Source organism: Carettochelys insculpta, chromosome 24 (genome assembly GCF_033958435.1).
Source record: "Carettochelys insculpta isolate YL-2023 chromosome 24, ASM3395843v1, whole genome shotgun sequence".
Classification (NCBI taxonomy): Eukaryota; Metazoa; Chordata; order Testudines; family Carettochelyidae; genus Carettochelys; species Carettochelys insculpta.
Window position 1 is genome coordinate 2,989,856 of NC_134160.1, and position 17,028 is coordinate 3,006,883.

The 17,028-nt window shown below is 37.5% G+C and overlaps 2 protein-coding genes across 4 annotated transcripts in view; both read right to left on the bottom strand.

The window, feature by feature from the left end:
- Window positions 1-1,825, bottom strand: part of TEKT2 (tektin 2) — a 16,809-nt gene extending 14,984 nt beyond the window's left edge. The window contains exon 1 of the mRNA XM_074976582.1: window positions 1,780-1,825. The gene's annotated coding sequence lies outside the window, so the exon portion shown is untranslated. The remainder of the gene's footprint in view (window positions 1-1,779) is intronic.
- The window catches only part of AGO3 (argonaute RISC catalytic component 3), a 67,398-nt gene that overhangs the window by 1,330 nt on the left and 49,040 nt on the right, over window positions 1-17,028 (bottom strand). For 2 of the 3 annotated variants that reach the window (XR_012642471.1, XR_012642472.1), the window contains exons 17-19: window positions 16,169-16,270; window positions 14,552-14,751; window positions 13,290-13,464 (exon numbers count right to left, since the gene is read on the bottom strand). Coding sequence is in view for 1 of the 3 variants with exons in the window: in XM_074976581.1 (XP_074832682.1) it covers window positions 13,356-13,464; window positions 14,552-14,751; window positions 16,169-16,270 (411 nt within the window). In the remaining 2 variants the exon portion in view is untranslated. Of the gene's footprint in view, window positions 1-212; window positions 13,465-14,551; window positions 14,752-16,168; window positions 16,271-17,028 lie in introns of those variants that run through there. The other variant, XM_074976581.1, reaches the window with a different exon arrangement.

A 17,028-nucleotide genomic window follows, 5' to 3' on the forward strand; every position in this document is an offset into this window, starting at 1 on the left:
TTACAATTTTGAATACTCTTAAAACTGATAAAATGAGGCATTTATTCAATGCTAGGATTCCTCCCAATCTTCTGCCCCTACTTCTAATACTTTCCACACAGACACAGCAAATAGGATACTGGTTACGTAAAATCTGCTTTTTATATTCTTTAATTCATTGTCTACATATTTCCTAACATGTTAGAAGATTTGACAGGGACACGACAACAGTGAAGTTTGGAGCAAAGCTTTTTTATTGCAGTTATTAGTGAAAGTTACACTTCAAACTGAAGCAAAGCAACACTAAAACCAATATTTTTTTTTTTAAAAAGGTAAAAACAAACACAACATAGAGTCCTTCCAGTATAGAGAATGGCAGAAAGAGAGGAGTGGAATCTGTCACAGAAAACTTTGGTGACAGTTTTGGCTCAGAAAGATTTCCATGACTGAATTTCACAATGCAAGTATTGTGAGCGACAGAATGTTAAACAAAAAAACAAAAAGTTGTCCTTTTAATCTCAACCACAGACATTGTACATTTTTGCAAGACAATGATTTAACCAAAGTACAACATTTACCACGGATAATCTGCACACAAGCATTTTACTTTCAGAATCTTGTTTGCTTTCTGTTTACCTTTTATTTTGAGCCTTCAGCTGACACCACAACGCATACCTGAGTATTCAGCACATGCATAGAACAGTGCCAAAAAACTCTGATATTACCACCATATCCCCATACCATTTTATTAGTTTGGAGACATTAAATTCCCAATTTATGTGCATTTCAATTTTATATAAAATTAAGGATGTCTTAAAATTCCAGCTATTTTTTATTGAAAAGCACTAAAGAAAAAGGTAAAGAAGTCTGAAAGTAAAATCACATTCTTTCTGACAAAGGTTTGACAGTCATGTTTGCTACTTCCCTCAAGAGATCACCTGGTCCTATATCCTTAGAGATTCAGACCTGCACTGCAACCCCCATTCAATTTCACAGATGTTTTGGAAAAAAACCTCTTAAAAAGATTAAAAATGTATTTCAAAATAAAATTTAGTCTTCATATCATTTAGGTAGGTTTATAATATACCCAACTTGATCTTATTTTTTTTAAAGCCAACAGAAAGCTCCAGTGACTTTATGTATATGACATACCATTCTTGAAAGATGACAGGTGGCTAGTGAAAAATAGCAATAGTAGGACAGAAGTTATGTCATAAAATTTTGCTGTGCTGGAAAAATAGTAGAAGTTGTGACAGGTAGAAAATTTTGGCAAGAACAGTTTGGGAAAAGGACAGGGGGTGAGGGACACTGCTATTGATTAGCAGATTTCAAAACATACTGACGCATTAACTCCCTCACCCACAAAAAAGAGCTGCAGCCCAAGTCCGCAATACAAATAGGCACACATGGTCAAGATGGTTAAAAAGTAAAAAATAAAAAAGCTTTTACCAACGCATTTGTCATCCGCGTACAATCTATTTGTGCAATGTTTCAAATCACAGCTCTTTTATTCTTCAGACAACCCTTTTTTTCTTTTAAAATAGGCATTGTCTTCATGGTTAGAACACATTCTATTTCTTGCATAAAGCAACGGTAGCACCAAAGCAGAAGGGAGCAGTTAACAGCATATCAGAAAGAGGAAGCTTGTATGTGTGTGACACATAAACGTATAAGAACTGCAAACCACTAGAATAGTCTGTTTAAAAAAAAACAGACCCTTTATTCCAAAAAGGAATTCCAAGTAGCACAAATATTCTAAGTACACAATACTATACATATATAACATTTATGTATACACACCACTGCTTCCAGTAGCCAACAGGTGTTGATTACAAATAATCTTCAAGGTACACGCTACGCCCTGTGATTTGCCATGATCTGAAGACACAACAATTGAGAGACTGGTTCCCAGATGGAACAGGCACATTCCTGCTCCTGGTCATTGATCTAGCAAGCAAAAAAATAGTACGGGCTCCTTGGGTGCAGGTGGGTTTGCACCCTAGACAGCTACCCTGTGCTGCTACTCTTGCTATCACTGCTACACTACTATTTTTAGTCCACTAGCTCAATGCCAGCCAGCACAAGAATGTCATCTCAAACTGCAAATCACGCCCCCAGCTCCAAGTACAGACACAGCCAATGACTACGTATTGTGGTGATACCTTTAACGGAAGGCCTGACAGTTAATCTTCCTAGCTATGCAGCTGTCCCCATAGCACTGTGGTACTGAGGAGTCAATTCTTTCCCTCTCAGAATTCCAATGCCATTTATCCATGCTGAAAAGCCAAACCATTCACACCAAGGAAAATAAAAATATCACTAGCGAATGAATCTATACCCTGTGAGCCCAATACTATTTTATCACCTGACGTGAAACAAGAGAGCCAAGTTACTGTATGGCAGTGCTGCTAAACATAAGGGAAAACCCTGCTAAGTAAATGCCAGCAACAGAAGATTGGTGTTTATCTGTACAATTACTGTTTTCAAACCTATACATTTAAAATTGTTACCGTCTGCAGAACTGAATTCTAACATTTGAAGAGCAGCACTTATCTCTAGGTAGACATTTAAACAAAGTCAGCACTAAACGCTGCAAAGCTTCGCCGGGAGAAATGAGTACGCTTTCCTCACGAACACAACTGTGTCCAAAATACAGTAAAACCGACAGCCAGGGTGGAATGGGTTATATTAGGGTCCACAAAACAGATGAGCTCAATGAAGTCAACATTCAGTGAAGTTACCTGACATCAACAGCTCAACTGTTGTCCTTCTAATAGCCTTCCTAGCTCTTGATGAAATTGTTCATGTGTCACTTTACTTGCCTGGCCCAGCAGCAAGAGTTGCTCCGCTTGTTAATTTACCACGTGACAAGAGTTTCAAAATCCCCTTTTTTTTTTCCAAATCTGGCACAAATCCACCTCTCCAGTGGAAACTGACTGGCAAATATGCCTAAATGAACAGAACCTTGCACAACCTGTATTTTCTATTGCAAAGACCTGGGTATTTGCATATTTAACATTTTTTTACACACTTGGACATATTTAGAAAAGCAAGTTAACTGGCCAATAATTCTGTATTTAATTGCTGTTCTTGCCAAAGCTGTGTTAACATCAACTTTTCCTGACCACCTTGCAACCTGAAACAATCCCTGTTGTTCAGAAAAAGGATGGGTAACAAAGGCAGTATTCTACAGCCAATCCCCAGTTGCCTTCCCAACAGGTAACTCCCAGAGCAGCTAAGATGTGGACACAAAGACCACAGGCTCGGGCCCAAGGCACCACACCTAGAGAAGGCAGAAGGGAGAAATGTTAATTAAAATACAGGATTGATAAATGGAGATGAAAATGTAGAAGATATACCTAGATTTAGGAATACTGATAATTTAGTACTTCCATAGCATTATTCGTTTTCAAAACATGTAATACTGCTTAGTCTCCACAAAACAAGATACAATCCACATTTTACAGATGGTGAAACTGAGGCAGGGTGACTAAGCTGAGTCACAGAGGGAAACCAGGTCAGAGTAAGAATTTGAATTTTGGGGTGCCTGGTTACAGGCCATGCCATGGTCTCAAAACTATTTCAGTAAGGTCCATCTGAAGCTTTCCTTGCACATTCTAAAAATCCACCTTCACAGCAGCTTCAACTCTAAAAACCAGCCTCCATAGCTCAAGAGTGGAACAGGGTAAATGCTTTTGCACAGCATGTAACCCACACAGATCTGCTTTATATTAGTAGCCTGGCACAGAAGACAAGTTACTCTTCCTTCTCACATCACTTCGTTAAAACCTCCACAACCTAGACATCACAAAATTCTTTGCACATCCCACCCCACTTCAGCTGCTGGCAAAATAAATTTTTGAGAGATAACTGTGGCATTCAATTTTCCACCACAAGGCTTTCACTTAAATGAGGCCAGTTTGCTGCTCTCCTACATTCATTATACTACATTCTTATATGTCCCCACAGATGTCAGGAAAAAAACAAAAACGACCTGCCAAGCTCCTCCCAAAACAAGCAAAAAATGTATGAATGGTGCAGATACACTTTAAATAGAGAAGACCCCTCAAAAGGGTAAATGTAAAGTAAACGCACGTGAGACTATTCTGAAGAGGCAGAAGAAGGGAGACTACTAGCTAGGTTTAATTTTGTAGAAGAGATTGCTCATCTACAATTCAGTTAAGTTACCTGAAAGGGTAACAAACTATACATTCATCCATAATTCCATGCATGACACATTCCTTGATAAAAATGACATGAAATTTTAAAAATATTAGCACTGTAATAGTGGAAAAATCAAAGAAGGATCTTAGTTTTAAATTCAGAGCATGAAAATCTTAACCACAGCATATCAATTATTTGGGAATGCTGTAAGTATGCATCTTTCAGCTTGCGTTCTTGATGAGAAAAAAGGCCTGTTGGGTTCTCAACATCAGCTCAATTAATTTCTGCAAGACAAACATTTCAAGAGTCCTCAAATCACCTTTTGAGATTCCTACCAATTTCCTGAAGGAATAGAACAGAATGCAGCTTTCCCCTACTAAGTTCTGTTTAACCCCCTCATGGGTTTATCAGTTAGCAGCTGCTTCCCCACAAGCCTCAAATAGGGTAACCGTGTTAGTTTGCATTCGCAAAAACAGAGAAGTTCTGTGGCACCTTATAGGCTAATAGATTTTTTTTTGGAGCAGAAGCTTTCGTGGACAAAGACCAACTTCATTAGATGCATCTCCATCTTTGCCCACAAAAGCTCATGCTCCAAAAAATTCTGTTAGTCTGTAAGAGGTCACAGAACTTGTTGTTGTTTTCACCACAACTAACTTCTTGTTTTCCAAAGGCTAACAACATTGTTGCAGATTGAAAAGGAGATTCCAGGTGAGCACAACATAGTGAGCGAGCTTCTTTAGGGGAAAAGGGACAGCAGACTACAAACAAGACACAAATGGCTTCACCTGCCCAGGCATGACTATTGATCTTTACAGGTTGAACCTCAGTAGTCCAGCACCCTTGGGAGATGACTGGTGATGAACGAGACCATTTCCTGGACCATGAGAGAGTAATATTGTCTAGCAGAATTACCAACATTTCCACTGCTTACGGAGCTCTTAGAGGTAAATTACAGCTAAATAACAGCACAGAACACAGACACAGTAGTGGTGGCTGTAAAACTTTATGGGACCATGAGAAACTTGGCCATACCCATGATAAGTGGTCATCTGGCTAACTAAAATCATGCCAGATTACAGATGTTGCCAGAGGACAGTGTGCTGAACTAGAGAGGTTTAACCTGTACAACTGACCACCATGTCTTTGGATGGCACTTCACACTGCAGCGTGAGCTGTGGCCAACAATCTAGAACAGTAACTGAATGTTTGGTCTTGCCCATGAACTCCCATAGTTGTGAGATTTCAAGTAGTATCAATGTATTGGATTTTAACTAAGTATTTGAAGTAGCAGTGCTTAGGATCTTGCTAGCTGCTTTTCTATATGCTTATGTTGAAGAGAGAACACAGGCATTAAATCAGGAGGCAGGGAGACTTCGTCTCCTCTTGTGTTTGTTTTTAAAGTGGCCAAATGTAAGAGGTTTTTCCTTTTGGTGAACTATACACGAAAATACAGGTTTACAAGGTTCTGAGCTGCACATGGTTCTTGAAGAAACCTTAGCTTCCCATTGCTTATGATGTTTTAAACACACACTCATTTCCCCCTTGCATTGCTTCTGACAGCTCTCTATTGTTCATTTGATGTGACTGTCATCACTGCCATCTGTTTTTTAATTCAGTAATATAGGAAAGAAAAGTGACAGACACCTGACATAATTCAGTCAGTTTTGGTTTAATCATTCATCCCCAGCCCACACTACCAACAGCGCAATTTATTGCATAAAATGTTCACTCACCAAGTCTGTATCATCAAGCAGGAGGCCTTACATTAGATATATGCACCAGCTTATTTTGACTACAGAAAATATTTCATGAGAGCGTCTGCACCATGAGCAATTTGCCTGTTTAAGCTCAAACTGACGTTTCAAAACATCGCACGCTTGCTGCTGAGTAACACAGATCTACTTTACTAATATACATATGCCACAGTAATCTTAATCCAGCTAAGGAGTGAAAGTAGGTCTTTGCCCAATGAAAACAATATTGCCAAATTTAAATTAAGTCTATTTAGACTTGTGTGGCCATATTTACAAAGTATGGAAAGCAAAGAGGGCAAAAACCAAAATCTTACCACATCTCAACTTCTGGCTTAGTTAAAAGTCATATAAAATTGTTTATGAACTATGGAAAAAGAATACAAGACCTTTTTTCATAAAAAATGATGGAACAGGATTTTTTTGGTCCTTTTCAAATCAGTAAAATAAAGGCCTGGCTGCTATTAACTGGACAAAAGTAAGGTAGTTTGGGCCCTTAATTTAGGTTTTATGGAAAAACCTAAACAAGAATGTTCTCAAGAATTTAAGATTTAAAAGAAAAAACAGAGGAAGGTTTAAATGCCAGTATTGCTCTAACTATAAAGTTACAATAAAATTAACTAATTTGTCTACACTGAATCTGAAGAAAGAGCAAAAGAGAAAATTTAATTATAACTTTAACATTCATTTTTATAACTACATTAGCAACATGTATTTTTTTTTTAAATCATGGCTTAACTTGACAGTGCTCTTTTTTTTTCCCCCCTAAAGACCTAGAAGTTCAGGCAAGGATTGCTATTCCTGCTTTACAATTTATATAGCCTAATTCCTTGAATTTAAAGTGAGCAATTCCAAATTTATAAATAAAATAAAGGAGCTGACACTACTTAATCACACTAGAAAAATTGGCAGACTTACTGAATAAACCAATTCCAGCAAATATGTAATTTATCAATATAAGTGGGAGTCTTATGTCAATGTTTGACTCTTAAAAACATTTTGCTTACCATCAGAGACCAGAATTCTCAGGTGGTCTAGAAATGTTTTACATGTTACTGAAACCTGTTAACTGTATTTACAGTAATAAACTGAACATAGAAAAGGGCATGTCAGAATTCTAAATCAAATCCAGCTATCAATTTAGTCTTTTTAACGTCCTGGTCACTTCATTTCATTCAATTTCTTCTCATTCATGATTAGGAAAGTTATGATTTCACAAAGAAAAGAACCCAAAAACAGCTACCCCCTAAATAAAAATAAAGTGTTAAAAACCATCATTCAGGCCAAATACATGAAATTACAAGCTGCACACAAATTACCAATAAATATAAGGAAATATCACAATAAAGGATAAACCTTATCTTTAAAAAAGTTCTTTTAACTGTTATTAAGGCATTACAAAAATGAACATTATGTTTGTATTTTTGCAGGCATGTGCAACCACATTACAGTGAAATCAAGGCAAAACTTTGCTATTATTATTTCTTTATGCAGCATTACAAGGTTATTGAGGTGCACTGTTTATTTGCCTAGTCTACAAACTTCCTGACTGGAGGAATGCTCACCAAAGTCATCAGGGGCTCCACAAACAACTTTTAGCATAGTGAAAACAGGGCACCAACAATCATCCAAATATTTGACCACTAATATTCTCAAAAGTCACTATTAGGTCATTAGAAGTTCCATTAGCATGTAAGCATTATGCTCTCAAAATATAGGTTGTGTGAAGTCTGCTCCAAGTAGGACTTACTATGTTATGAGCCTCCAGAAAATTTTACTTCATCTACAAGAACCTGGTTTGTCTCCAAAAACAAGGACATGTCCTTTGAGCATCTAGGATCTACCTAAATCGAAAGTGCCCTAGGCTATTGGCTCCTCCTAATCCTGTCCTGGCATCCTCCTTGAATAGCAAGTGGTTAGTTAATATTAAATAAATTCCAAACTACTTCAAGCATACAAGCTGAATTTGGTGATCCTTCCTCAATACCTTTCCCTCTTACTGCATATACCCTTCTCCTTGGTTATTCTTGGTCCCGATTCAGAAACTGCTGCTTGAAGGTATATTAAATGATACCATCAAACACTTGGCATTTTCAATAATGTTTATCTCAAATTTTTACCCATGTACAATTTGAACACAAATATCTACAGCACCATCTTCTGAAAAGGCACTTTCTGAGGACTGTCTTGCTTTAAAAAAAAAAAAAAAAAAATTGCTTAGTGTTTTTTTTTTTGTTTTGTTTTTTTTACAGTGGAACTTTGCTTTCATATGACACTACAATAACTACCCATGTTAGGATGCGGGAATCTTAGCATTTGAACACAGTCAGGGGCACGTGGCTGGAAAGGTGATTGGTATGGAGTGTCTCCACCAAACTCCCTAGTTTCCATAAGAGTGACACTTGGTTGGTTTGCTTCTTGGCAAGCCTTTAGCTGCCCTTCATCCCCCACATACACCTTTGGCTGTTCAGGCCACAAACTGATTTTAAACTTCAGTGATTTAGTGATTGTATTCTTGAGATTCTGTTAGGCATACAGGACCCCATGTTTTACCTGTTAGATATACACCTCACAGCTACTGTAAAGTTACAAAGATTTTATACTAGCAGAAAACACTGAGATTAGCAGGCACCTTAACCTTAGCTTAATCTGTTTTTCAAATTTTACAAAAATAATAGCTGAGTGAATTGGCTAAGTGAAGTTTTTATAAATTAGAAGATGGGCCAAAATACAAATAGTATCCCATATATGATGTCAAATTTAAAGTACCATCTTTGGGTAGGAAAGTAAGCCAGGAATACTTTTCCCTTTGCCATCCACATGGATGTTCTACCTTCAAAACTTAACTGGCCAGTGATAGGCATGTTTACTCCAAAACACTACAGCTGATGGAGCATTTGTCTGACATGGAAAGAAACTTCAAGATGACCATTTGGAAATGAAAATGGTGTGGTTTCAATGTCTAGAAGAGCTTCTTCGACTACTCTTATGAAAAAAGTGCTTTGAGAAAGGTTATATCCCATAAGTTCACAAAACTGAGAACATATCAGAGGCAGACAGAGCCTAAAGGTACGAGTAAAATATAAATCCTTTCAAGGCCTCATCTTTTGAAACTGAAGAAATAGATGCCTGGAAATTTCATACTACTGTCCACTTGGGCTAGTAGAAAACCAAAGCAAGCAGTCAGGATGTGTAGAGGGTGATTATTGATCTAGCATCCTTTCCGTAAATAACGATAGGACAAATATCTGTACAAAAAGTAGAAACTGAAACAAATTTAGGATGAATGGCATCTTGAAAAAATCTGACTGACAACTGTCAGGAATCCATTTTAACTTGAAATCTGTTTCAAGGGCTAAACTACTTTCCAGATGCACCCCAAAATGAGTCCTCGGGAAATAACCTTTGCATAATTTCAATTAAATGGTTTAACATTTGATGGCCATCTAAGAATCCTGAGTAAAATGGCCCCAGTGGAAGTGCTCCAGAAATCAAAGCTGCTTTGTTTGAGTGGAGGTGTCAATCATGCTGTTAGTAGAGGCTGCAAGAGTTTAACAATTCAAATTACTAAAAACTCAACTTTTCTTTCCAAAGCTGGATCTACTAATCACTAAAAATCAATCACATATTTAAAGTAACTGCTGTTACCAAAAATTGTTCTGGTAAGTTTAGGAGAAGCATCGCCTCCATTTCTAAGGTAGTGGTTCCTAACTATTGGCACATGTACCAGTATTGTTATTTTAGCTTTGAGTGGCTAATATCCTAGGCTGCCCCTCCCCAAATTTTGCACTGGGTGTCCAAGTGTCTGCCCCCAGTGTTTGCAAAGTTAGTGGCACTTGTTAATATAAGGTAAGGTCTTAGTCCGGTAAACTGGTACAGTGTCTCTGAGAAGACTGGGAACAACTGTTTTAGACAGATATATGCACAAATGAGGCCAAAGTTTCTGCAAAATGGAACTGTCAGCCTTTGCCCACATCCCTGCTTGGGCTATATACAGAGTGCTCCTGGAAAGATAAAGGGACTGTGTATGTTGCACTCGAGATTTCTCCAAAAACCACATAAAACTTGAGAAAACTTTTCTTTAAAGGAGAACAAGTACAAAAATAAAAAATCCATATAATCCTGTGAAAATACACTGGAAATTGCCGCCACAGATGAGGTACCATTTATCATCCCCCCTCCCCCCAGAACTGCAACATCAAAATATATATAAGTCTTTAGACAAAGGAAGAATATCTGGCTATTTAATCTCAATTAAAACAACAGCACCCTTTGTTACACTTGATATTACACACTGTTAATTTTCTTTTGAAAATGAGATACCACATCTAACTAAGCCTTGGTTCCTGCTCATCTCCTCATTCCCTAGTGCAGTAATTGTCCGTCTCCGTTTAAATAAATATAGCAGCTACAGTATCATAAACATGTGGCCCTCACAACGCCAGTAACTCGATATTGTAATACAAATATACGTATCGGCACTTTATGTAGACATTTGCAAAACTAAGAATATAGAGATTAAAACTCCCAGCTTCTCTTCACATGAAAACCAGTTACACTGGCCAGCAGAGCAAACGTTTTTAAGTTACTTTCCCCATGGATTTTTTTTTTATTTTTCGTTATTTTTATGTAAGTTTTTGGTGAAAGCAGCAAGCAAAATAACTTTCAAATCAGTCACTGACTTTAGGCAGACTGGAAACTGTATGTGTCTTTAAAAGAAGAGTTAAAGGCCATTTTTTTCTTTAAAAAAAGACTTTTCATCAAAATGCCAGTTCATAGAGTTCTTGTAAAGCAGATTTTTCTAAAAAAGCCTCTTTGATTTTAAAAAGATTCATCTTGTGTATAAAGCTTAACTGGGGACTTTTATACATTTGTTTACCAGCTACAGCACTTCAAAGAGGAAACCGTCAAGTTCCAGAATAAAAGAAATCACCTTACTCCAATCACTTCATTACACTGACCTCCCTGCAGCAGTTTTATTCAAAGGAGCTGAAAGATAAGTGCGTGAAGCAGCCAGAGAACACTGGGACACAAGTTAGGAAGCTGCAGTCCCCCAATGAATGAAATATAATCCCACTAACAATGCGAGAGACTCTTGTATGTTCCTTGGCTGCATAGAGATCTGTTATCATAGTCCCCTCTTCTCCTGAGCCACTAGGTACACCATCCACCAGCACGACTATTTCCAGTGCAATTTTAATTCTGCAAAAAAATTAGTTTCTTTGCATTATTTTTCTTAATATTGGGAAAAAAAATATATGTATATACACCAACTATCTAGTAAAGCGCTTTGAAACAGTGTTGTGAACAGCACTACATACATTTCAATACAATGTACAAATGCACAAAATACAGTACTTGGTTTTCTGGCAGAAATGGGGGAAATGCATGCCTCTTGAAGCAAAATGGGCTCAGATTTTAGGCTCAAAATACAGTAAATTGGCAAATATACTGGAGTTCATGAGAATAACTGGAGATAAATGAGATATTTAAACCAATCCCATTGGTTTTCGTGTGAAGAGCAGGTGGAGTTCAGAAGGGCTGGGATAACAGCAATGCCCATATAAACAATCTGCAGTGTATATATATGCATATATACTATGAACCAGTGCAAATAAAAACAGTCAAAATGCAGTTCACGAGGTTACAAAGTGCAAAACTCCCCGATGCCCCGTTACTGAATATATGCTCATCTCTATCATCTTTAAAATACTTCTTTTAACTTTAAAAGTGGAATGAACAAAAAGTCCCATTAATGTTTTGTTTCACATTTCAGTGATTTAACTTGTTAAAATTATCCCAGCCCTCTTAATTTATTTGTAAAGTGAAATGAAGTCAACAATGCCTTAAGTTTAAAAGGAAAGCCACTGAATATGAAATAAGCAAAAACTGCTTAAGAACTTTGTTACTTCTTCAGACACTTAAGATTCATGCCAGCTACACTAAAAGAAAGCATTTGAAAACCTGAATCTTGAATGAAAAAAAATCTTCAATGAATTCAAATAACTTAAGGATCTTAAGGGTACACAATTCCTTTGTTAAATCAAAATACTGCACTAATTGCCAATATTAAAGCTTGCAAAATCTTGGACACATAGGTTTTGCTATTCTTTACTATTTTGATTTAAAAAAGGAATGCATATGACTTCTGATGACTATAAAGCTTTCCTTTCAAAATTAAGGCTTTTACTTTGTCCTTTTAAAATTGTGGAGGTGTCCATTCTCCCACAGTTAGTGGTACAAACGCCACTTTAATACAGCTCAACGGACACATTTTTCCTTTAAAACGGCTTATTGCACTAAAAGATAGCAAAAACAAGTTGTCAGTTTTTTTTAAACAAACATGGTTACATTTCTAAAAACAAAAATTGATGATGTTGCCCATATGTTCTGTAATAATTAAATTAAAGCATTATTATTATTCTAATAAATATAAAAGAAAGAAGCTAAACTTCAAAAACATACATATATATGAAAATCACATTAAGGTGAAAGGCAGCAAGTAAACTAGCAAATAAAGACCTCAACTCTAAAATTTTGTTTCTGGTGTTTACTACATGTAACCCCATAAAACAAAGAACATCATCTGATCTTGTATGAAGCTTAAAATATAGTTACGCTTGCCAGACAAATAATTAGTTGAAAGTTCTGGACAAGGTAAAACAGCAGCTTTAGTAAACTCACCAGGGAGCAAGAAGAGTTTGGATCACTATTGCTGCACAGACACCACTAGCTTTTTTTTTTTTTTTTTCTTAAGGGAACTACTGGAGTTGAGGACTCCAAGCTGTGAAGTAAGACACAAAAGGCAGCAGTTGGCTAAATTCTGTTCAGATTAATGGACTAAAGTGTGCGAACCCCTTCCCATAATTTCTTATATTTAGTGCTGTACACTGAAATGTACTTGGATATGTTCCCATTCAAATGCTGATGGCAATATTGAGAGACAGCCCCCTCAATGCATTGGGGTTTAAAAAAAAAAAAAAAAGACAAAAAAGGCTGTTTTTTGCACACCTACCCCTCAACAATCACTGTGATTGTTATATAGGTCATTTGTGTTTGTTTTTAAACTACATCATTAATCTATTTTTTCTTTTTCTTTTTCTTTTTTTTTTTTTTTTGCAAAGATAGTTGTGCTGCCGAGCAACTTGAGGTAAAGGCATAAAAGGGTTAGACTACAAGAAAAAGAAAAAGAACTGATGACAACGGCACTTCCTACAGGAGACCGCCCCAAAAAAGCAGTTGGCTGGTTTCATATTGCATAATAGTGCTGTGTTCCTCCATGACGTAAACAATCTTCCTCGTGTCAATTTAAGGATTAGCCCCATGCCCCTGCACAGTGTCGGCTTCAGCGTGATCGGAGGCGCACCCCATAAACTGACCCCACTGGAAACATACATTGTATGTGGCTTAATTTTTTCAGTTCTTCCTTTCAGTGAGTATGCTCCGATTTCATTGATTTATTTAAGCGAAGTACATGGTGCGTAAGGTGTCTTGGTGAATCTGTACAGCCTTAGCAAGGGCCTGTGGGTCTCTCCCATTACTTTGTCCTGAAACATGGCTTCCTTCAGCACTGCAAAAGTAAAGTGAGAAATATTAAAAAAAACTTACAGAAACCCTTTAAATATGAATTGCCATGACTACTTACCAGCATGGGACCATGGCACAGTACCTGAGAGCAGAGTGAAAGAGCACTCCTGGATTATACTCAGCTTTGTCAGCAACTCCTTGGCTTTTTGGTACATCCCTGCACCTCTGTAACTCAGCTATTCAACCCATAAGAGAGATGAAATACTTCTTACCCTACCTGGTGCTTTGAGATTTAAAGTTTGTAAAGCACTTTGAAGCTTTCGAATACAAGGAATTAGATCCAAGTGCAAAGCATTACTTCCAGTCAACTAATTCATAGCAGCATTTCTGGTTTCAAAATTAGAACCTGAATGCACACAAGTCCTTTGGACCATCTTCATGCAACAGTTCAAGGTAGTTCATTCACCTTAACTTTTGTTGTAACTTTAACTGCTTTATACAACAAATTGAATATCACACCATACTTATGACAGTTTTGATAAGGAAATGTGTTTGAAGGCCAGTCCCCCAGGTGATTAAACTAAGCTACTACTCAGTGTGTATCACCCATAGCAGTGGTTCCCAGACTGTGGATGGGGTCACTCCATCAAAGGACAGGGCTGTGGCATCCTAAAGAAACGAAGGATGTCACTTTGCAAAATGGTGTCTTTTGCACTACATGACCTCACACACATTGCACCACAGCATTGCATGGACATGGAGGATGCTACTCTGCTCAACAGACCAGCACCTACCTCCTCTATGCAGGGTGATCCCAAACCACACACATGCAAGAGCAGGTTGGGCAGAGAATGCCACTTCGTAAAGCAAAATGGCACCTTCCATGCAGCACCACCTTGCATGTGTGGCGTGTGTGAGGTCACGATGCACAAAGGATGTTGTTTTTAATCAGCATCTGCCAGGCTGTCTGGGCAGGCAGGAAGCAGGACACAAAAAAAGAGGTCATGGAGGGAATACGTTGGGGGATTGTTGATCTACAGGTGGACAGTCTAAAGCTTGACAAGAGGGAAAGGTTTTGGGGCTCAGGGCTGAAAGAGGACATAAATCTAAGCACTTGTGTTTTCATTTACCTGTCATGTTCTTTGTCAACAAGATGGTATCTTGCTCTGAATGCTACCAGGTGAGCGTAATACGCTGGTGCAGGAATAGAAACAGATCGTGTGCAACGCACATATGTATGACAGAGCTGGTAAGTCAGCAGCTGAAGTTCGTCTGCGGTAAAACAGTTATCATCCCATAAAACGTGATAGTGCGAGGGACGGCTGGTACCCTATGGAGAAGGGAACAGAAGTTCATTTGTATGGCTTTTTCATATGTATCAAGTAAGATTTTAAGGCCAGAAGATATTCTTACGATCCTCCAGTCTGACTTACTGCATAATACAAGCCATAGAATTTCACCCAACAATTCCTACAGCTAGCCCATAACTTCTGGTTGAAGAAGTATCTCTCTTAAATACTTCAAGTGACAGAGAAAGCATAGGACACTACCTACATTGTTCCAACTGTTAGTTAATATCATTTTAAAATGTGACCTTACTTCTCATCTGAAATTTTTCTAGTGTCAGCTCCCAGCCATTTTATCTCGTTATGTCTCTGTTATACCAGAGATATCCTCCCACGGTAGGTACTTAGAAACTATAATTAATGCACCCTGTCTTTGGATAAAACGCATTTTATCAGGCAGGGGAGGACCAGATGAAATTCATTCTGGGGTACTTAAGGAACCAGGAGATGTAATCTTGGAAGCATTGGCCATTATTTTTGAGAACTCATAGATGATGTTCCAAAGGATGGGAGAAGGGGAAACATGTTACCTATTTTTATTAAGAACAATTAATTCAACCAATTCAAACCAAAACTCCAGAATATACTTGCTGAACTCCAGTAACATTTCCTGAAGTTTGGTCATAAAGACCATAACTTATGTCAAATCTTTGAGGATTTTAACTTTTTCTGTTTTTCTGAAGTCAAATATTTTGATACAATTTTCCTCCTTAAGTTGGATCCCACTTGCTCTGCTGGCAATATCACCTATCTGCTAGATTCAATTTCATTATTCTAGAGTTTGCTACTAGGCTAGGTTGTCAACTAATTTTCACAGGTGCTTTCAGTCTTGAAATTTAATCAAGTTCTCCAACATCAACATTAATTTCATTACAGATAAACACAGGTTTAACATAGTGGCCTACACTTGTATTTTATACGAAGGTTCATTATTTCTCTTCCAATAAAATGACCTCACATCTAAACAAATTATGAAAATAAAAAGGTACCCGACAACTCAGTTAAGTCAGTCATTGGCAGTACTGGCCCCCGAGACAGGTTTCACAGCTCTTAAGGAAACAAAACAAGGAGATAATTGTCTAACAGAGTTAAGTATCAGAGAGGTAGCCAGGTAGTCTGTAGCTTCGAGAACAAGTAGTTTTGTGGCACCTTATAGACTAACAGATATTTTGCAGCATAGGCTTTCGTGGGAAAAGACCCGCTTCACCTGATGAAGTGGGTCTTTGCCCACAAAAACTTATGCTCCAAAATATCTGTTAGTCTATAAGGTGCCACAAGATTTAACAGAGTTGTGCGTAGGCAAATTAAAAAATAAAATAAAATACGTAAATAAATAAATAAATAAATCTCAAAGATCACTTGCTGAAGCCACATGTATTTGTTTAAATGAAGGAAACAAACCTGTATTCCAGCATGGCTACAGAGGTAAAAATCAAACTCGTATGGATGTGTAATATCTGTATCTACAGTTGTTCCAGCTGGAATGTTGCCACTTCTTCCAACCTACAGAAAGGTTTTCATGAAAACCTATTAGCTAGTCAATTTTGCATAAAATAAAGCAATAAAAAAATGATATACTTATGCCATCCAATTGTAACTTTGGAACACAATTCTATTTAGCATATACAGCATTCAGTGAACGATGCCCTCACCTTAACTGTCCCTTTGGAATAAGCAAATGCCATGATCTGCGATGCCTGGTGTTGACAAATATGCCCCTCTTCCCTCTAAAGTTAGGCATGTTGCAGCCACAGCACCTTCTGCTCCACCTGCTCTCAAGAGGAGGGACTAGCTAAAGACTCAGACACACATTTTGGTGTGTGTGTCCATTCAGGCTACATTAGATTCCTCAGAAAACAAGTGAACTTAATTGAAATAAAGTCCTTCATAGTTTCATATTCTCTTGCATTTAACATTTTTGAAGAGTCTCTAACAAACAGTATTCCAAAATATTTAGCTTTCTTCCAAATGAACATTAACCATAGCTCATTAATTAGCAATTTACTGTCAAAGCACAGCATGCCATGTGAACACCTGTAATTCTACAAAAAAAGCCCCAGGACATCACCAGAAGTTTTAAAAATGAAATTTAGACTAAAGCAAAATAAAATTTTCAACTACAGAGTAAATTGGGCATCAGTTTTTTAAACCTATCAATCTGGAGCATATCCTTTGACTGTGAGGAATACATCAAGTGGATTCTGAACACATACAGTTGGCAAAAATACTAGCACCATGTTCTCTATTAAACTTCTTCAGAA